Source organism: Pan paniscus, chromosome 19 (assembly GCF_029289425.2).
Source record: "Pan paniscus chromosome 19, NHGRI_mPanPan1-v2.0_pri, whole genome shotgun sequence".
Lineage (NCBI taxonomy): Eukaryota > Metazoa > Chordata > Mammalia > Primates > Hominidae > Pan > Pan paniscus.
Genome location: NC_073268.2, coordinates 44,744,025 through 44,765,646, shown reverse-complemented (window position 1 = coordinate 44,765,646; position 21,622 = coordinate 44,744,025). Strand labels below are relative to the sequence as shown.

General features: G+C 57.3%; 1 protein-coding gene across 2 annotated transcripts; it reads right to left on the bottom strand.

Moving 5' to 3' along the window:
- Window positions 1–655: 655 nt before the first annotated feature.
- LOC100977592 (ATP-sensitive inward rectifier potassium channel 12-like) lies at window positions 656–20,430 on the bottom strand. Of its 2 annotated transcripts, none has more exons than XM_055101091.2 (4): window positions 18,103–20,430; window positions 10,293–10,420; window positions 6,222–6,506; window positions 656–3,672 (listed from the first exon to the last, which is right to left on the bottom strand). In XM_055101091.2, the coding sequence occupies exons 3-4, from the start codon at window positions 6,469–6,471 to the stop codon at window positions 2,315–2,317; spliced, it is 1,608 nt and encodes a 535-aa protein (XP_054957066.1). In that variant the 5' UTR covers window positions 6,472–6,506; window positions 10,293–10,420; window positions 18,103–20,430; the 3' UTR covers window positions 656–2,314. The 2 variants fall into 2 exon arrangements, with proteins under 2 accessions (XP_054957066.1, XP_034807599.1); XM_034951708.3 differs by having other exon boundaries at window positions 18,918–19,050.
- Between the last annotated feature and the right edge of the window lie 1,192 nt (window positions 20,431–21,622).

Sequence of the window (21,622 nt, the reverse complement as noted above, 5' to 3'; positions counted from 1 at the left end):
CCTGAGTCCTTTGCTGATGCAGAGGAGTGGAGAACTCTCCACTCACATAGTTTGGGAAGGGAAGGAATTCTCTCCCCACAAGTCCCTGCTGAAGACCTTGGAGATCTGGGGCTGAGCCTCAAGGTACAGATGAAAGTCTAGTTTCCCAAAATTGGGCCGTGTGTGTTCCCTCACCCCACTCCAGGCTTGTCTCGTCACCTCAGTGGAGACACTGGCACGCTCTGAAACTCTTCCTCAGCCCCTGCCTGCTACAAGCTGGAGCAGGGCTTCCCCTCCTGGGAAAGGAGTTGCCTGTCTCAGGTCAGCCTCCCCCAGCTGCGGAGGGCGCTGCTGCAACAGCAGGCACCCAGTACATCCTTGCAGAAGGAAGGGAAGGCAGGAGGCTCGGCCCTGCCACCTGGGAGAGGTGACATCATGGGACAAGCCCTGTGTGCTTGCTGGAGACCACTGGGAGCTGCAAGGAGGCCGAGTTCTGTTCCGTCTCCCAACAGCTGCCACCATGCCCCACCCTCACCCATGAGCCCCAGAAAACCTCCACCCAAGGCGGAGGCTGAGGAAGCCGGGCTGACGCCCAGCACGCTGTGGAGCCATGGAGGGGACCTTCAGAAAACACATCTCGACACAGGGGACCTCAAAGAGATCAAAATGCATTTAATGTGGTCTAGTCTCATCGCCTACGTCTTTAGATACTGCTATGTATTGAAACTAACATGAAAATTCTCCAGTTTCACCATTTAAAATAATTTGACATTCTATGACCTCACGCAGGGCAGACACCCTATACAGGGGCCTCCCAACGGTGGCTCCTCCCCACCCCCCAGGACCCTCTGGGTGGGGACCGGGCAGCACACCACCAGCAGAGGCTCAGGGGGTGGCCACTGTGCTCTGAGCAGCAGGCATAGGCTGCACACAGACACACACTCAAGTACATGGTTTCAGATGGGCACACACACAGCCTCCTACACACGAGCCAGACGCACACGCTCACCTCCGGTCATCCCAGTTGGCAGGAGGGGGTGGTGATTCCTCTCCTTTCCTAAGATCTTTCCTCTGCCATTCAGCACAGACCAGGGCCTGGCTGTGCCCTGCCTGAACTCCGCTGTGCTGCTCCAGGTGAGGGAGGGACAGGATGTGGTCCTATGTCAGGCAGACCTGGCCCCTGCCACCTTCACAAGGCAGAGGGGCTGGAGGAACTTCAGCAGTGGAGGTATGGGCGAGGTGGGGTGGGACAGGGTTGCGGGGAGATGAGCGAGCCCAGAAAGAACAGGACAACACGGAGTCTCTAACGCACGACTCACACTGTGGGCCCAGTGGGGACGGGGCTGCCAGCTTCCTCCTAGCCTGGGATCCTGACTTCCCTTCCCAAGGAGCCATCCCGGCCTATGGCTCCTAACCACCCCTCACTGTGGAATTGGGCGGAGGCCTGGACAGAAATGGAGAGAGAAGCAAAACAGGAAAATCGAGGGTGGGAGGAGGAACCCTCGATGGCAGGTCCCATGCCTGGCCCTGAGACACATCTCTAAGGTACAAAGGCAAACTCTAAAACCTCAAACCAGTTTCTTCCCAGACCCACCCAGCACCCCAAAGACAGCAGAAAGCTTTTATTATGATCATTAACATGGTCTTGATTTTTCTATCACAAACAGAGCCTAGCTGGCTCATGAGCTCAACAAAGTGCGGCCCCAGAGCACCCTGCTTGCCCAGGGACTGCAGTGCCCACACACACGGGGAGAGGCCAGTCCCACCTCGGGGAACCCTCTAGAGCTTCCAGCCAGCTGCTGCATCCCGGCAGACCCATGGAATTCTAATTGTTCTTTTTGCCCCCTATGAATTAAAATAATTTTTTTCAATTGCATGGTAATTTTTTTTTTTTTTTTTGTAAACAGTCTCACCCAAGCTAAGTTCGAGAAAGCTGAAACCCGGTGTTTCTCCCCAAGGTAAAAACCAGCAAGGAGCACCGCAGCTAGCCAGCCTTGGACAGCAGAGGCTGGGCCCACCATCGAACTGAGCTGCTTCCCCGCAGGCTGCAGCTCCATCTTCAGGCAGAAGCCCTGGCCCTCGTGGCCTGGCCCCCCAGGAGGCCACTTCTTTGCCCTGAGCCTGTGATAGCCTCTGAGGCCGGGGGCTGCCGCTCTGGCTGCCCCCTCTCCGGCCAACCTTCTGAGGCCGTTGCAAAGAAACATAAAATGACTAAAACGCTACTGAGTCTGCAACCCAGGGCACTGGGCCCGTTCTGCTCAAACCCAGGGCCCCTGAGCGACCGCAGGGCTTCTCCCCGGCCTGGGGTGGATGCTGCGTGTCGGCCAAGGTTGGCTCAGATCTCTGACCCCCGTCTGTAGGGCCGCTGCTCCAGGACCCCGCCACCAGCCTGGAGTCTGTCAAAGTCATGCCTGGCCTGGGGGCTGAGGCCGTCCCGGCTTCGGCCGTCCTGGTCTCCGTCCGCCTCATCCTCCTCGTCACGGCTCAGGAAGGCCAGCTCGTTCTCGTAGCAGAAGGAGTTGGCGCTGGGCAGCAGGAACTTGTTCTCTACCAGATCCTTCGCGCTGCAGCGGGGCGTAGAGGGCACCTCATATGTCTTGTGGAAGTGCGAGTAGTCAATCTTGTACTGGTTCTTCTCCTCGAAGAGCACGGGCTCAAAGCGGTGACCCCACAGGATCTCATTGGCCAGGTAGGAGCTGCGGGCCTGGGTGGTCATGGCTGTGGCCTCCACCATGCCTTCCAGGATGACCACGATCTCAAAGTCGTCCGTCTCCAGGTCCTGCCGGCTGATGCCGAAGAGCGGGCTGGCCTCATCAATCTCATGCAGGATGGTGATGGGCGACACCAGAAAGATGCGGTCCAGGCCCTTATCGAAGCCCACATTGATGTCGATCTGGTCCAGCGGGATGTACTCGCCCTCCTCGGTGACCCGCGGCTTGATGAGCTGCACGCGCACATGGGCCTCCACAATGTGGCTCTTGCGCAGGTTACCCACACGCCACATGAGGCAGAGCTTGCCGTCACGCAGGGCCACCACGGCATTGTGGCTGAACAGCAGCGTGTGTGCCCGCTTCTTGGGCCTTGCCATCTTGGCCATGATGGCACCAATCATGAAGGAGTCGATGATGCAGCCCACGATGGACTGGGCCACCACCATGAAGACGGCCACCGGGCACTCCTCCGTCACACAGCGCAGCCCGTAGCCGATGGTGGTCTGCGTCTCGATGGAGAAGAGGAAGGCCGCCATGAAGCCGTGCACCTGCATCACACAGGGTGTGCGGCCACGGCCCTCAGCCGGCTCCAGGTCACCGTGTGCCACCGCGATGACCCAGAAGATGACGCCGAACAGCAGCCAGGAGGCAAGGAAGGCCAGCGAGAAGATGAGCAGCATGTACCGCCAGCGGATGTCCACACAGGTGGTGAACATGTCAGCCAGGTAGCGCTGTGACTTCTCGTCCATGTTGGCGAACTCAATGTTGCACTGGCCATTCTTCTTGACGAAGCGGTTGCGGCACCTGCGCCGCGTGTGCACCTTGCCGTTGCCAAAGCCGTTGGCGCCCGACATGATGACCAGGTGCAGCCCGTCCTTCTCCGATAACACGATGCTGTAGGGGTTGGCCCGGCTGGCCGCGGTCATCCCGGGGGTTGGGGGACCCTGGCTCGCCCCCAGGCTAGCTCCAGGCAGGGCGGCTCCTGCAACAGAGATGACAGCATGTCTGGCTGGGCTGGTGGCTCCAGGCTCCTCTACCCCCATCCCAGGGCCCCCAGACGTGACTGGAGGACGCTTCCACCCTGATTGACCCACGATCGTGCTCTGGTCTTGCCTAAGCCAGCTCCCCACTCCGCCTTCCCAGTGCGAGTGGCCACCCCCTTCAGGCCCCCAGCAGCTCCAGCCAAAAACCCCAGCTCCACACCTCACTCCCACACTGAGGGCTCTGAAGAGTCTATTTAGGATCCGACCCCTTCTCCCACCCTCAAGGCCTGAATCTAACAGTGCCTGCTCAGCCAGTTCGGGGCACAACTTGCCAGCCTCTCTGCCTCTGCCGATGGCCCCCCAGTCTCCATGGCAGCCACAGAGGGCCTGTGGAAGCTGAGTCGGTGCCTATCCCTCCCCTGCTCAATGTCAGAGGCCCCCCAGGACATGCAGGACCTGCACAGGGAAGCTCCTGACCCCTCGGACCTCACCTCCCAGCCTCCTCCAGCGGACTCCCCTTCCGGTCACAGCCCCTGGCCCCAGGCTGTCCCTCAAACCCACCCTGGACACCCTCCCACAAGACATCCTGCCACTGCCTCACCAACTTGGCACCAGAGGCCTCCTTGTGCCCCAGGAAGACCCATGTCCCATCCCTGCTATATCCACAGCACTGCCCTTTCTAAGGGCACAATGGCGGCAGCAATAACAATAACGTAGCCAGGGGCACTCAACCATCAACCCCGCCCTGAGACCACCACTCCCTAAGGGTAGCACATTTTCTTTTTTTCTTTTCTTTTTTCTTTTTTTTTCTTTTTTAGACAGAATCTTCCTCTCGTCACCTCGGCTGGAATGCAATGGCGCGATTTCAGCTCACTGCCATCTCCGCCTCCTGGGTTCAAGCGATTCTCCTGCCTCAGCTTCCTGAGCAGCTGGGATTATAGGTGCCCGCCACCACATCCAGCTAACTTTTGTATTTTAAGTAGAGACGGGGTTTCACCATGTTGGCCAGGCTGGTCTCAAACTCTTGACCTCAGGTGATCCACCTGCCTCGGCCTCCTGAAGTGCTGGGATTACAGGCGTGAGACGTTTTCTCTTTTGCTTCTTGTTGTCCTTCCCAGGGCCTAGAATGCGGCCTGCCACCCCTGTCGCCACCCACTTTGAACACCCCAAGCTGGGTCCCACCACCCTCCTGACACCCACATGCCCCATTCTACAGTGTCCACCCACATGCCATGCTTGCAGCTTCTTGGTCACCAGCAGTGCCAAAGAGGGTAAGATCTGGCACCCAGACACGGGCAGCTCCCTGGCTGACCTCAGCCGAGGGCCCTCCCCAGCCCCTGCTTCCCGCATCTCTAAGGAAGATTGCAAGGCTGCTACCCTGGCACCACCTGTTCCCAGCACCACCCTCAGCTCACTGCAGGCAGCACCTGGCTCCAGGCCAGCCTACTGCACATTCAGGCACCCCAAGACAGGCCCCGCAGCAGGGCATCCATGCCAGCCAGAACAAAGCCTGCTCTCAGCCACTGACGTGCCCACCCCCGGGACACACAGGCTGTGCTGCCCCCACTAAAGGCCCCACACTGGCCTGTCAGTGACAGGCTAGGGCATCTGCAAGCTAGGGGCTATGGCACCGCCTGGCCCACAGCCACATCTGGATGGCAGCCTGCCTCAGCTGGGCTAGGCTGGAAGCAGGGAGACCTGGGCCTTCCAGCATTAGCCCCGCATGGAGGAGCTGGACAGGCCCACCCCTCCCCGCCCACAGGGACCCAGCACCCCCAGTCCCAGTCCAGTCACACCATAACCTCAGAGCTAGACAAAGCCTTGTCCCTTAGCACACCTGCAGCCACGTTACTCAGTTACGAAGACACTGAGGCCCCAAGAGAACATCCTGGGGGGCTGGCACCACTGTGGACCAGGCGCTGCACACAGCCTTCTGCAGGCCTCTCAAGCCCTCCAGGGAGGGGTGGGCCACCCTGCTTTACAAACAAGGACCTGGAGGCCCAGAAGCCAGAATGGACTTGTCCCAGTCCCATAGGCAGGAGGCAGCAATGCCAGGATTCAGCCCCGGTCTATGTGACCCAGCTTCTGGCCACGTCCACACTAGTCTGGGCCTCGGAGCGGGTGCAGCCTCTGAGCTCTGCTCCAAACACCTGAGCAACAGGTGATGGGGGAGCCGCCTGCCCGGCCAGGCTGTGGAACACTCCCAGGGGCTGCCTGGTTGCTCAGCCCCGAGCCGGCCAGTCCGAGCAGCACACAGCAACTGCCGCCTGAGAGACACAGGGAGAGCAGGCGGGGTCCTGGGCGCCTTGGGGGACAGATCCATCAACAGCTGCCCTCACATCATCCTCTCAACAACCCGGGGGTGCAGCCACCATCCAGGTTCAGAAAAGTTAAGTGACTTCCCCCAGGCCACACAGCCATTAAGCAGGAGAGTTGAGTTTTAAACCACCTCTAGCGCCGTCCCCCACCATGGGACCCCAAGCTCTGCAGGGATGCCTTTCCTTACTCTGCCGTCCCCCCCCAACACCGCTGTGGCTGACCACCTCACCATGACGCTGAGGAGCTGGGACGCAGGGCCGGAATGGTGGACACTGCTTCTGCCTGGGCCTGGAGGTAGGGAGCCGGCGGCAGGGGGGACCCCTGAGGCTGTGCTGGGAAGGGGGCTCAGCCCCAGATTCCTGGACCCTCCAGAAGGAAGCAGCCAGGGCCGGGGAACTCAGACGCCGGCGTGAGGCCACCAGCTGACAGGGGCTGGATTTGTGTGGCCCAGGGGCCTTGAGGGACTTCCAGCGGGTCATGGCTGCTCCAGCCCCTGCTCCGAGCAGCTCAAAGCCTGCAAGGAACAGAATCACAAGAATTAAAGGCCAGAGAGCCCGGTCTGCATGTGTTCCCAGCAGCTGGCGGCCTCGAAACTGGCCAGCTACCAGACTGGTGAGGGTGCTGCCACAGCTCCTGGCATCTCTGCCAGGGCTGGGCACCCCAGACCTGCCCAGATGGTGTCATACAGGCTTGGAAACCCCCACTTCTGTTGACGTTCCTCTCTGCGTGGTTTTACCACCCAGAGAGCATCAACAAGGTCAAGTTCATGCCCCACTCCCTCATTTCTCAGAGCCAAAAACTGACAAAGACACCTGTCTCAGGACCCCTGGAAACTGAGCAGAAGAGAGAGTTGGAGCCCAGAATGTCAGTCCTCAGCCTCACACAGCCCTGCTCTGCCATGTGTGCATGTGTGTGTGAGAGAGAGAGAGAGAGAGACCCTCCCCAGGGGTGCTGGGAGCTCCCTCACTGGGCACTTGGTGAATACAGCACCCCAAAGACAGACCCAGAAGGGGACCCTGGCATAGAAACCCTAGCACCACAAGCTAGACAATGTCTCAAGAACACTCCTGCATAAACACAGGTGTGGCAAGAAGTTACACAACCATGCGGCCTTCAAGGTCGCAATTTAAGAAATATAGGACAATATCCTCCACCAGGGACACACAGGCCTTTTTGGCTCTTGCTCAATGGGGTGCATACAGTGAAATCAGACAAGACATGAAATCAGAGAAACTGTTTTGCTGGAAGAGGCCTTAGCAAGCAAGAAGGCTGGCTCCCCATTTCACAGATGGAAGAACCAAGTCCAAAAAGAAAAAGAGACTTGTCCCAGGTCACAAAGCAATTCAAGGGCCAAGACAAGGTGCTCACTACTAAAGTTAGGACCGTTTTCCACAGACACCCAGGTTGGCCTGCCAGGGTCCCAGGGTCGCCGGGAGGGGAATGGGAGAGGGGCGCTGGGGTACACTACCTGAGCTAGACAAGGCGGTTTCAACACCAAGGGGCAGTGAAGCAAACCCAGCAGGGAGAGAGCAGGCAGTGGGGAGACAGCGCGGGCCCGGCAGACCCCCGGAGATCCCTGCTTTCCTGCTGGCCACAGTGCCTACAGACGCAGCCTCCCAGCGACCAGTCCACTTGAAGAACAGACCAGGGCCTGGGCTGGGAGCTTTTAGAGAGGATGCCAGATGGCAGCTGCCACGTGACCTAAGGGTGGGGTCCAGGAGTCACCGGGAGGTGCTTCTGGATGGAACTGGATGCCCCATGCCCACTGCCCTGAGGCCCTGGGCTTCTCAGGTTTCGGTGACATCTGGGAGGAGCCCAGGGCAAGGCCTGGACCCACATTCCCAGACACCAAGAAAGCACTGACTGGAAAGGAGAGTGCAGGGGCCTGCATCACCCAGGGTAAGACATAGGGACTCGGAGGGGGAGGTGCCAACAGCCCCCATCCCTCATGCAGAGACTGTTCAGCTAGCTGGGGCACCTCACGAGGCACGAACACAGCACTCAGTATCTATCAAGTGCTTACTACCTGCCACGTGCTCTTCTAAGAGCTTTAATAAACTGATTCATTTAATCCCTTCCATCACACTGTGATTATTATCCCCATTTTCCAGATGAGCAGACGGAAGCCTAGGAAGATTGAGTCACTGTGAGGGTTACACAGCCTTTCAGGAGTGAAGTTTCCAGGCTGGGCTGTAGGGGTGAAACCAGTGCCCCACAACACCAAGACCTGAGGCCTGACTGTGTGCGTGGCACTGCAATCCTTTTGGTCCCAAGCCCCTGCAATCCCAGGTGGTGATGAGATGTAGACTGCCGCAAATCGGCACTCAAAAGCACAGGTTCAAGGGCCCTCACCAGCACTCCAACCCACGGCCACTCACCCTCATTCGGAGATGGGGCACTCTACCTCATGATCAAGCCTCACCATTGGAAGACCCCTGGGAGATCACTCAATGCAGGGAAGGCTGGCACACGCTTCCCCGCCCAAGGTGCCTGCTCCAGCCTCGCCCAGGCAAGCACCATTCCTCAGCCACAGAGCTTCATCCACTGCATCCGGGGCAGCTCAGAATCTTTCCTAATCCAGGCACCATTCATCAGATGCAGCACTGGGGCCTGGAAAGCCCAGCCCTTCCTTTGCAGATGGGGAGACTGAGGCTCTGAGCCAGTGGTGCCCTTGCTCCATCACTTAGGGTGTGAGAGGCAGGGCTGGCTGCAGGGTTAGGGGCTCTCCCTCATGGCAGGCCCTGCCCAGGGTGTAGGACCACATCAAGGCTAGGCTGGGCACAGGCAGCCAGGAGGGGCACTGCTGGGGGACACTGCCAGAGCCAGGAGTGGGAGGCAAAGACGTGCTGGGCACCCTGGGGCAGTGAGGAAGCTTGGCTGGATGGGGGAGAACCCAGGCTGGTGTGGAGGGGAGAGGGAGAGTGGGGGGTGGCATTGCTATGTCTCATAATCTGGGAAGAAGATGATGACCTCTTACACCCAATCCCCTTTCCAGGCCAAACTTCCCCACCAGAGACTCACCTGGCCTCTGTCCACCAAGCTAACCCATGGCCCTCAAACATTTGGGTCCAATGCCATGATGGCTTCCTATGCCAAATGCAGGCTAGGCCCGAGGAGAGAGGCAGCAGCAACACATCACTGTGTGCAGGGCATGGGGTGGTGGGTGCCCCACTGATATCCTAGGCCCTTACCACCTCAGGCCCACCTGTCTCAATTCCTACACGAACCAGTGTCTCTCTGCCCAAAAGCTCTCTCTAGCCATGGGCATGCTCTGCCATTCAGAGGGCAGGCTGAGGAGCTGATGCTGCCAGGACAGCTTTCAGTCAGTGACTGATGGGAGCAGGTGGCTGGGCCCCAGCAAGCTGCCCCTGGGAGGGGCACTTCTTCCCTGGCCTCCCCAGCAGGAGTCAGCTCCAGTGCCCCAGCAGTAACTGTATCAACGACATGCCCTTTATCACTTCCTTCTCTTTCTCACCTCATTTCCTTATTTCCTGGGATCACCTCCCAGGAAACTACTTGCGCTGGAACCTTTGTCTCCTGGGCCTTCCTCATAGGGTCTCCAGTAGCCTCTCCACGGCAAAGGCTCTTGAACCCTGGCCTCCCCTCCTGGATGCCCCACACCAAGTCTCCTCCTGCTCTTCCTCCTCCTCCTTCTGCCCCACAATACTGAGCTGCCTTCTCCTCTGCCTCCTCCACCTCCTCCTCCTCCCCTGGCCCCCTTTAGGATCCTCTAGCACTGGGCTTTTCCCATTCAGGCCAGAAGCTACTTCCCATATTGTGTGAGAGTTGATCTTGCCCAGGCCCCATCTCTGACCAAGCTCAGAGGCCTAGAGAGGCTGATGCAGGTACTAGCAAAGAGGGGCACCCAGGAAATGCGCCCCAGCCAGATGAAGGGTGAAGGACTAAGCAGCTGAATGGGATGGATGAGGAGATGGGTGGAACAGTGATTGAATCAACAGGTGGGTGGTCGGGCAGATGGATGGATAAATCGGGTTGACAGATGGGTGGGTGGATGATAGGGGTGACCAGATAGATGGACTGGCTAGGTGGGTGGAAGGATGGGTGGATGGATGGTTGAGCAGATGAATGGGTGGGGGAATGGGTGAGGAACGGATGGCATGGGTGAGGGGATGGATGGAGGGGTGGAGGCATGGGTGGGTGGATGGAAGGCTGAGCAGATTAATGGGTGGGGGAATGGGTGATGAAAGGATGGCATGGTGGGTGGAGGGGTGAAGGATGTACAGATGAGAGTCTGGTGGAAGGAATGCTTAGATGCACAAGAGCATGTCAATGACTTCACTCTTATCTCTTGAGTTCTGTCTTCTATGTAATGGTGCTAAGTGGGCACGGTACTGTCTTCAAGGCTGAATTAGTAGTGGCCGCCATTTCCCAGGCACCAGCTGGAAAGGATCCAGTCACTGGAACATCCTAAAGTTTAAAGAGTAAAGCCAAGTTACTGCAGGCGGTGCTGCTCTTCTCAGAGGGGCTCACAAGTAAGACATAACCACATGAACCCACATTTCTGCTCACTTCCCCAGGGCCCCACAGGAGATGGAAGGGCCTCTGGCCTGCACCTTTGATGCCCCACACCTTCACAGCATAGCAACCATCCAGAACCAGAGAAGAGCAGAACAAGATGGAGTGTCAGAGAAAAATGACCGCTGACAATTACTGAGTGCCTATTGCATGCCAGACACTATAGTAGGCATTTTACATACATCATCTCACATAATCCTCACAATTTCACAAGGTTGGAACTATTGTTGTTACTATTCCAGAGAAGTAGTTCATGTGGTAATTCTCCCACTGTCACAAAGGAATTCAGGCCCTCAGCCTGTACTCCCAGCCACCACCTGCAGAGCCTTCCCAATGCCAACCTTGGAGCCAGTTGTGAATAGCTGGGTGGGTGGATGCATGAATGGGTGGATGGATGGATGGATCAATGATGGATGGGTGGGTGGATAAATGAATGCAGGGATGAATGGGTAGGTGGATGGATAAATGGGTGAGTGGGTAGATGGATGAATGAATACATGGGTGGGTGGATGGATGGATGGGTGAATGAGTGGTTGGGTGTGAGGGTGGATGGCTGTATGGAGGAGAGGATGGATGAGTGGATGAATGGGTGAATGGATGAGTGGATGAATGGATAATAGGATGGAAAGATGGATGGATGGATGAATGGATGGATGGATGGATGGTTGGATGGATGGATGGATGGTTGGTTAGATGGATGGATAAGTGTGAAAGTAGATGATTGGATGGATGGATGAACAGAAGGGTAGATGGGTGGGTGACTGAGTGGATGGGTAGATGAATGAATGGAGGGATAGATGGGTGAATGGGTGGATGGATGGATGGATGGGTGGATGGATGGGTAATGGGTGGGTGGATGGATGGATAGACGAACGGGATGGATGGATGGGCAGATGATTGGGTGGATGGATGGGTGAGTGAATGAGTGGATGGGTGAGTGAAGAAGTGAATGGATAGAGGGATGGCTGGGTGGATGGGTGGGTATATGGTTGAGTGGGTGGATGAACAGATTAATGGATGAATGGGTGACGGGTGCATGGATGGATGGATGGATGGAATGTTGGGTGATGGATGGGTGGAGTGAATGAGTGGATGGGTGGATAGATGGACAGGTGGATGAGTGTATGGGTGGGTAGAGAAATGAATGGATAGAGGGATGGAAGGGTGGATGGATGGATAGATGGGTGAATGGATGGGTGGGTGGATGGGTGGGTAGATGGATAGATGGATGGGTGGATGGGTGTGAGGGTGGGTGATGAGTGGGTAGATGGATGGATAGGGTGTTTGGGCAAGTAGGATAGATGACTAGATGGATGAGCAGGTGGGCACATGGCTAACTACATGGATGGGCACACATCAGTAATTTGCCAGAGATTTGCCTTGGGTACACATACATCCTACATGGTCCCTGCAATCCCAAAGATGCAATTTCCCCACCTGTCAAAGGGGTCCCCCGTCTTCCTATCCAGTGTGCTGTGAGAATCAGAGAAGAGGTTGGTGGGACGGGGCTCTGAGGATCTCCACGGTGAGCCACCTGACATGCTTCTCACCTCCGCACCTCCCAGCCAGGGAGTTCATGGGGCCTGCCCTTTCCAAGGTTACAGCCAAGGCTGGTTTGTCACACTGGTTTTTCTGGCTGGAATTAAGGCAACTGTTGGTGAGTCACCCCCACCTCATCAGCCTCCTGGGACAGGTGACAGTGGTTTAGAGGCACACAGACCTAGATTCAAATCCCAGCTCTGCCCCTCATAAGCTGTGTGACCTTGAGTAAGTCACTTCCCCTCTCTCAGCTTGTTCTGAAATGGGATGGCCTGCCTGGTCTCTAGTGGCCCTTCAGTCCCTCTTCACCCTCCAAGTCCCCCAATCCCCAGCCCCTTCTTCCCCATCCCTCATCATTCTGGGAGCAGAAGCCACAGGCCTACACTTTGCCTCTCTCGCCATTCCACCCTCAAAACTGATGGGGACACAGAGGTTCAGAGATGGATGGGTGGATGGATGGACAGGTGGATGAGCTGCAGAGGTTCAGAGAGGTTCTGTCACAAGCCAACATCACACAGCTGGGGACCTCCACGGCAGGGACTTGGGTCCACGCCCTTCCCCGAGTGGGCCAACACTGTGCAAGCCCTGCGTGCTTGGCAGCTGGCTGCAGTCATCCCGATGCTCACAGCCCTGCCTTGGAGGAGGGACAATTCTCCCCTCTGGACAGATAGGAAAACTGAGGCTGAGAGAAGCTAAGTCACCTGCCCAGTCACCTGGAGCTGGAACTCTGAGCAGCGAAGGTCGGATATTGCCACAGGGCCATGGGAAGCCAAGCAGAGGTGGGGGCCAGAAGTGTGGGCAGCAGCATCTATCCACATCCTGCTGGTCACCTGGCTTGCACCAGGCTCTCCCAACCTCGTCCCTCACACCCTACTACCTGAAAGGGGCATTCCCCAGACCACAAATCCAGCTGGATATGTTCTTATCTAGGAGGAAGGCAAAATTAGCTCTACTCTACACAGGGGTACTGAGACGTACAGCAGAGAAGCGACTTTCCTGAAGTCACAGGGCAGGGCAGGACCCTGCAAACAGGAGCCAGCCTTCCGGATGCCCTGGCCAGAGCTCCCGCCACCTGCAGGGGCCACAGCAGTTGCCATGTGAGCTCACCCCGCCAAGTCTCACAAATGCTTCCCGGGGTTATGGTCACAATCCTGGATGGGGAGGTGGGCTGCAGGGGCAGTGCTTCCCCATGACCACGACTGAGGGCCAACAGGCCGGGCTGGCCCACAGCGTCCCGCAGAGGAAGGCAGGGCCTGGGCTGAGGCTGGGGCTGAAATCCCCCACGGAACAGGGCAAGGCACTTCCCCTTCCTGAGGCTCAGCTTCCCCTGAAAAATGAGGCTGGTGACACCTGCCAGGCCTCTCAGAGGGTGTGCCATGAAATTGAAGGTGGTGACGAAGCTGCAGTCCAGGCACTGGGCCTCACCCCAGCGGGTCTCTGGGAGGTGGCAGCCGTCACCCTCCCTGGAGAGGCCTGGCAGCCCCCCAGCTCACTGGGGCCTGAAACTCCCCATCTGCAAAATGAGGAGACCCCACACACCTCGGGAGACTGTCACGAGGGTAAGCCAAGCCCTGGCATCAGTATCTGTCCCACAGAGACTATGCAGCAGTGTGGGTCCTGCAGGCATTCACTGTGATGGGCGTTCCTGACACCACGTGGGCACTGAAAGCAGAAAAAGGCTTCCCAACAGGATGGAAAGCTGGCTGTGCCCAAGCCTCCCTGTGGCCTGCTGGATGTCCTCAGAAGCCCCCCTAGCCCGCAAGGAGCCACAAAACGCACAAGGGCAGGATCTGCCTCGCTGTTCCATGCTCGGGATGCACCCGGCCCACAGACGATGCTCAGAAAGTGGAAGCTGCAGGAACCTTGAGTGACATTGACCCCTCACATTCTGTGGCATAAAGATGGGGGCTGGACATATGGACCCCAGAAAGAGGCTGCACCAAGCAGCCAGAAAAGGCAAATGTCCACCCTTAAGCCCTGAGGTGAGGCCAGGTCAGAAGATTCTGGCCCCACAGGGTGGACGACAGTCACACCAAACACCAGGGAATGTTTCTGACGGTATTTTTATGTTGAGAACATCCTTCTTCACAGAGGGTGGGGGCAGGAGGGAGAGAGGGTGTCCTTGGCCCCAGGCCCCTGGGAGAAGCAGAGAACAGAGGCCCTGCAGTAGTGCCCTCTGCTGGGATGGCCATCACACACTGCCCCATCCCTGGGCTCCATTAAGTCCTACGAACAGGGGAGACCTGGAGGGTCTTGGGGCCCTTCTAGGACTCCTGGTTCTGCCCCAACTTGCTGTGTGACCTGGAGCAGGGCTCTGTCCCTCTCTGGGTCTCCCTCTTCAAGTCCTCACTGGGCACCGAGGACTTGAAGCGGAAGCATTGGGAGCCTGCCTTCATGGGGCACCCTGCCTCACAGGGCAGATGGTGAGAAGTCAGCAGTCATAAGTCGCTGGGCCCTCAGGAGCCCAGGGGAGGTGTCTAACCCAGTGGCAGGAGGGGTGCTTCCTAGAGGAGTATCTGCCAGTGGGGAGGCAGCAGCGAGCAGCAGGGGAGACAACCCCGCCTGAGACTAACCATAGCACAGTGACACAGCTAAGAGCACCAGAGTCCTGCAGTCTTGGTGCAGATTCCAGCTTCACTCTCTAGGCACTGGGCCTTGGGCAAGACCCACCCTGACTGTGTGCAAACCAGGGGGCTGGCCCAGCTACTCCACAGAAGCCCTGCCAGCCCTCCATTCCAGGATCTAAACTATTCAGGGTTTGTGGGGAAAGTGTGACGAGATGGGCACAGCCTTGACACCATCATATCAGGGAAGCTCAGCGTGTGCAGGCACAGAGGCTGAGGCATCACCCCAGGGGACCTCAGATGTCATATTAATGAGCCTAGACTTGATCCCAAAGGCAATGGGGAGCCCAAGGGCCATAAGAGAGCTTGAAACTATAAGAGTTCTGGGGCAACAAGGCATGAATTCAAATCGTGTATCCCTCCCTTCCTGTGTGGCCTTGGGCAAGCCACATAACCTCTCTGAACCGCAGTTTTCTCACCTATAAAATGGAACTAATCATAGCACCTATCTCATGAGGTTGCAATGGAGTTTCCATGAGTGAACACATGGTGACTGGCCAGCTGGGAACTCCCTGTCCCCCCACCCTCTCCCTTCATCACAGCTATGAGCCTCTGCCTCACCCTGCAGAGAGTCACAGGCCCCTTTAGGGCCTCAGCTGGACCCCACTCCAGGCAAGAAGGAATGATGCGCAGGAACCCCAGCGGGAGGCACAGGTCAGCAAAGGCACCCTGGCTTCTGATTTTCATACAGCTGTAAATTTTCCAGCTTCAACTTAATTGGAGTCTCAGACACGTCCTGAGCAGCCAGCATGTGCACAGGAGAGCAAGGACCCAAGGTAAGGACACAAGAAGCATCCTGGGACCAGAAAGACCACCAAAGGAAAGGCTGGGAAATTTGCCAACATAAAAATATGTATGATGTCAAAACCAATCATAAGTAAAATAAAAGAAAAATAATGTGTTTGTTTAAAAAGGACCCATGTGCTTAATATAAAAAGAGTTCTTCTGAATCAATAAGAAAAAAGGACACAGTAGGAATGAGCAGAGAGCTAGGGTTGGGCTTCCAATGTCTCTGGAATGTCCCACACCTCAGAGCCTCAGCCGGAGCTGGCCCCTCACCATGAAATGCCTTTCTCTGCCTCTCAGAATGCAATGCATCCTCCAAGCTCAAAGGATGCCTCCTTCATGAAGTCTTCCAAGATTTCCCCAAGTCCCTTGCTCCTCCGCAAGTACTCCTAGCATGTTTCTTGAGCCCTTAGGACCCAGTACTTGGCTTCTGCTCACTGCATCACAGAAGTCCCAGGTGGGGTGGCCCAAGCTTCTTCGAGAGGAAGAAATGAGGTGCAGAGAGGAGCCATGCCCAAGGTCACCAGTCTGAGCCAGAGCTGGGCCTAGCACCCAGGTGTCCTGCCTCAGTCCCTCTGTAATCCAGCCACCAACCCCTCAGTGAGCCCTCCAGGCCTGCCTTGCTCCCAGCAAGGAAGTCCCCAGCTTGAGGGGTGCATTTATTTCTTCACAAAGGGCCAGCCAGGATTAGGGCCTCAGCCCCCCATAACCTGTCTGCTCTCTGTAGGGGAGCACGTTACAGTTGCTTTCTTAGCTTCCTTCTTTTATTTTGTAAATTTGGCCTTATTTCAGGTACAGAAGTTTCCCTGGGAGGGCCTGACAGACTCTAAGGGCTCTGGGGTTCACCCTACCATGGGCAGAAGGCTGACCTCAGAGATGTGGAGTCCAGGAAAATAGGGTAGGCCTTCCAGAAAGCCTATCACTCAGGCCCCATTTACAGTTCAGATCTGTGAGCGCGCCATGGCCTGGCACTGCTGCCAGAATCACACTCAGCATTGACTCACACGCTCAGCAGCGTCTGCCCAGCCTCTACTATGCACTGACATCACTCCTGGGGGCCCACATGCTGCTGGGGCAAGACAGACCAAAAAAAACAGGCTGAGGGAAAAAAAAGAACTTGAGTAAATCCAGAGACGGGTGGAGACTATTCCAGAGGTCAGAGAAGACTACCTGAGTAGGTGACATCTGGAGAGCTAGTGAGAACAGAATGAGGGAAGAGGGTACTCCTTCAAGTGGGAACTGTAGCCACAAAGGCCTTGAGGCTGAGGCCAGGGGAGGGCAGCGGGGCTGAAGTGAGTGTGCCAGGGAGATGGGGGAAAGGGAAGCAGGGACAGCAGATGGATGGCGAGACAGAAGCACACAGCTCAGAAAGGGAGGGGACTTGGCCGAGGACGCACAGCACGCTGGGCAGATGGGAGCACCTCTTCATCGATGGTGCTCAGAGGAAGCCGCATGCCAGACACTACCCAAGGCCCTCTCTTCCCCATTCTCCCTCAAACTCCTATGCATCCTTCAACACCCCTTTCCAAGCCCCACCCCTTGTAGTTCCCTCTGTCCTGGATCAGACCATGCTGGGTGCAGCCGGTCTTTCTGAGTCCACCAAGCCAAGGGTCTCCTGAGGGTAGAACCTGGGTCTGACTGCGTTGAGGGGCCTCAGCACAGAACCAGGTCCCTGGGGGGAAGTTAAGGGATTGGGAACTAGGATTATGTCCCTGTGCCCCAAGAGTGCTCTAGAGTCCTTAAAGTCTGAATCACAAGATGACAGGCAGCACTGCAGCCCACCCAAGGCCACTCCAGCTTCAGCTCACCATGGGACCACCCCGTCCCTGTCCCCTCTGGGCCTCAGTTTCCCCATTTGTCAAATGAGAGGTCCCATAGCTTGGGAACAGGGCATCTCCACCTTCCTCCCTTATGAACTGCTCACAGCAGGGTGGCCCCTGCAGGAAGAAAGCATGGCTGTCACTCTCTGACACCTGCTGAGCTCTGAGTTTGGCCCACAGGGCAGGAAATGTCAGCTTTCTGCCAGGCCGGCAGGAGAGTTCCAGCTGAGCCTGGGGGTGATGGGAGATCCTCTCTGCTCTATGGCCTTGCTGGGGGACTCACAATGCCTGGCCTGGGCATTTCACCCACAACAGCCAGGTGTGGGGGCCTGGGGATGAAGCTGACCCCGACCACTTCTCCCCTACCATGGCTGGGAAACTAAAGCTCAGGTCCCCAGACCCCCAGGAGGGCTGCTCAAGGACCCTGGGGGCAAGGCAAGGGGGCCGGGCAAAGCAGGGGCAGGCTTTGCAGTCCCCAAGACAGTGGAGCAGGTTCCCGGAGGTCCTGCCGCAGAGCCCAAGGACAGAAGCCAGCGCTTTGTGAACTTGATGGGGGAAAAATCATCAACTTCCCTGCCTTCAACCTTTCTGTGAAATGTATGCTGGACACACTGAGCCTGGGCTCACCCCGGGCCCTATAGCAATGCAGACCGCTAGAGCTGCACAGCTCTCCTCCCTGCTCCCATGGAGTCGGTAGGACGGCTGCCACCAGGTCTTGCTAGTTAAGGCGCTCGTAGGCAACAGCATGCTAATTACTAGATCACACATTTTAAAAGAATGTTTTGATAAGTACTGCAACACTTACTTCTGGTTTCCTCTGTAGCCCTATATGGGTTCTCTCTTGCATTCAAAAGTGTTATTCTCAGAAGGAGGATGTCAAAGGCATCCCTAGCACACGAACAGCTCAGCACGCTGGATCAGAGGGAGAAGGGCTGAGCACCTGCCAGCTCAGGGCCAGGGCCTTGTCGGGAAAGGACAGGGCAGCCTGGCCCCTCGCCCACCCATCCAGCCACTTGTTCATTCCCCGTTCATTCCATAAACAAGTCTTTCCTGAGCACCAAACCCGTTTGAGGCTCTGTGCGGGGTGTAGCATGAAAAGGGTGGTCAGCCCTGTGCCCGGCTCCTCACAGATGGGGGGAGACAGACATTCCAGGAGAAACCAGAGAAACACAGGAGATTCCGGCTACAGGAGGGACTGTGTGACCACCCGGGAGGAGGGAATCGAGGCCAGCTGGGGGTCAACAGGGCTGGAAACAAGAGCAGAGTCCCCAGCCCAGGATACAAGGCAGGGTGTGAGGAGACAGGAGGGAGGGGCAGGGAAATGAGCTCTGAGAGGGGACAGGGTGGGGGCAGGCTGCTCAGAGGCCAGGAGCTTGCTCCCCACCCCCAGGTGGCCTTTGCATGTGCAGCCCACCCAAGTGGGGTGGGGAGCCCTTCAGGCCACATGCAAGGGTCTGGAAGCACTGGCTGCACTTTTTCCTGCACTCCCTCTAGTACTAGGTAGCAGGTGGCTCTACATGGCCTGATTTCAGAGTGAGGAGACTCAGGCTCTCCATAGCTAGACGGTAGCGAGCGGGGCCCCACAGAGGCTGTTCTGACCCCATACCGCCTTGCACGGACCTCTTACTGCCACACACGCTTTCCAACCCCAGTAAACTGGAAGTGCGCAACTGCTGTGCATCAGGAACACTCATCACTGTGACACATGCCACTTCCATTCACATTAGTTTCTTTTGATAGAGGCAAGAAACTGGGGATCAGTTAGGATGAGTGCCGTGCCTAGGGAAACGCAGCCAGTCCATGGCAAAGCTGGGATAGAAATTCACCGCCCCTTATGCCCGTGGCGGTGGCACGATGCTGTATCCTGCCTGGGCTCTGGCCTCTGCTCTGTCCTCCCTCTTGCTCTGACTCCCCTGTTTCTCAGGGGCCTGGATGCCTCTCGCTCTGGCCAAATGTCTTCAATAAAGATGACTTCCCAGTCTGTCAGGGAGACACTTCCTGGAGATCCGTCTCATGATTGTTTCTCTCTCCAAATGTGTTTCTGCTTGATTGGGCACGTCTCATGACCCTGGAGCTCTTGGCTTCCACACTTGTCTCAGACAGGGAAGCTTCCTTCTTCTCCAAGTTTCCCCTCATGGGTGGGTGGATTGCCTAGTATGAGCACTAGGAAACTGTGACCGCCCTTGTCTTATAGGACAGGTGGTGATGCATTTCCTCTGCACTTCCTGTCTCATTCTTCAGGGACATCCTCTCCTCTCCTCCTGGGTGGATTGACTCCCTTGAACTTCTGGCTGAAACCAATGTCAGGGAACCAAACGGACTCGACTGGAGCTTGGGCTGGAGTTGGGGCTAGGTGCAGCGGAAGTTGCAACAGGGCGACCAGGGCGGTGGAGGATAGGGGTGGGACGAATTTTGCAGAAACCTCTTTGCTACTCTGGAAGGCATTTGAATACGCGGCTTGGGTCAGGCACAGGCCCCACCAACCCCACGGGTCCCAGGTGTTCTTTGATTTTCCTTGACATTGGTTGAAAGGTCACTCGTACCACCCTTCCAACAGACCACGCCTGGACACCACCGTTTTCTTCGCCATCGCCCCGTATGCCTCGGGTGACACACAATCACACCATCTCCTGTGAGATACGCCAGTGCCACGCGTGGTCACATGGTCTCCACCTCGGATTCGCCCCTGTTCCTGTTTGCACATGTCCTGTAAAGCGCAGTCGGCCTTCTGGAGCCCCAGGGCTTTTAGAAACGGGACAGGCCACTGCTCTTTCAAAGGAGGAGAGAAACAGAGGGCTGATGGATCAGTGAATTTTCAGCTGGCACTACGCCTTGAGACCTGTGGGATCATTCTGTGCTGCAGCGAGATCCTGCCTGCTTCACAAGATGTGGTGAGCCCACCCTATCTCACTCGGAGGGGGCCAAAATCGGATCTGAAAGGGAGTCCGGAGAACACAGCAGGCGTCCTGAAGCTCCCCCTCCCTGGGTGGAAGTCGGCTCAAGGAGCTCCTGAGGACAGGACTCCTGGGGGTTTGGCCCTGGGACAGAACACCCGCAGTCCCCTCTGCCATGCCGCCCCAAACTGGACCCTGGATCCAGCCGCTGCCGCCGCGGCTGCAGCAGGAGCCTCGCTGCCGCCTAGCAGTGGTGGCGTTAATTAAAGGGGACGCAGCCTGACTGCCTGGAGCGCAGCGCCAGTCGGCCCAGCCAATGCGCATGCGCGAGGCACGAGCCGCTTCTCCGGTCACAGTGCTTCCCACGGTTGTCTTAGAAACCAGTCCCTGAGGCTTGGCACAGCTGGAGCCCTCCGTGGCAGTGCTTGGGTGTCGGGGCTCTGAGGCTCCCGCCTGACCTCTCCACCGGGTCGACGGCAACGTCTCCGGATGCCGCGAGTCGCAAAGGGCCGACCAGGATGAGGAATCCCCAGACGGAGTCCATGGGAAGCAGCATGGCATCCCGGCCCCAGGCCTGCGCGGACGGTCTTAGCGAGAGTCTCCCACAAAATCGTGCCGCCGTGATCTCGAGGACAGGTCCCCCTGCGTGCCCCTGGGCTGCTCTCTCACCCCATGGTCGTTCGCGTGGAGAGCAGAACCTCTTTGCTCCTCTGGTAGGCATTTGAAGACGTGCCTTTTGTCAGGCACAGGCCCCCGACCCCCCGTGTCCCAGGTGTTCTTTGATTTTCCTTGGCATTGATGGAAAGGTCACTCGTTCCCCCCTTCCACCGGCGCATGCCTGGACACCACCGTTTGTTTCGCCGTCGCCCCATATGCCTCCGGTGACACACATGCAAACCATCTGTGGTGGGATACGCCAGTGCCACGCGTGGTCATATGGTGTCCCCCTCGGTTTTGCCCTTGTGCCTATTTGCCCGTGTCCTGTAAATTGCGGTCACCCTTCCGGAGCCCCAGGGCTTTTAGAAGCGGGATAGGCCGCTGCTCTTTCAAAGGAGCAGGGAGGCAGAGGGCTGATGGATCAGTGAATTTTCACCTGACACTTCTCCTTGAGACCTATGGGATCATTCTGTGCTGCAGCGAGGCCCTGCCCGCCTCACCAGATGTGGTGAGCCCATCCTATCTCACTCAGAGTGCGTTTATATCGGATCTGAAGAGGAGTCCCGAGAACCCAGCAGGCTTCCTGAAGCTCCCCCTCCCTGGGTGGAAGTCGGCTCAAGGAGATCCTGAGGATAGGACTCCTGGTGGTTTGGCCCTGGGACAGGACACCCGCGGCCCCCTCTGCCACGCCGCCCCAAACTGGACCCCGGATTCAGCCCCCGCCGCGGCTGCAGCAGGAGCCTCCTTGCCGCCGCGCAGCGGTGGCGTTATTTA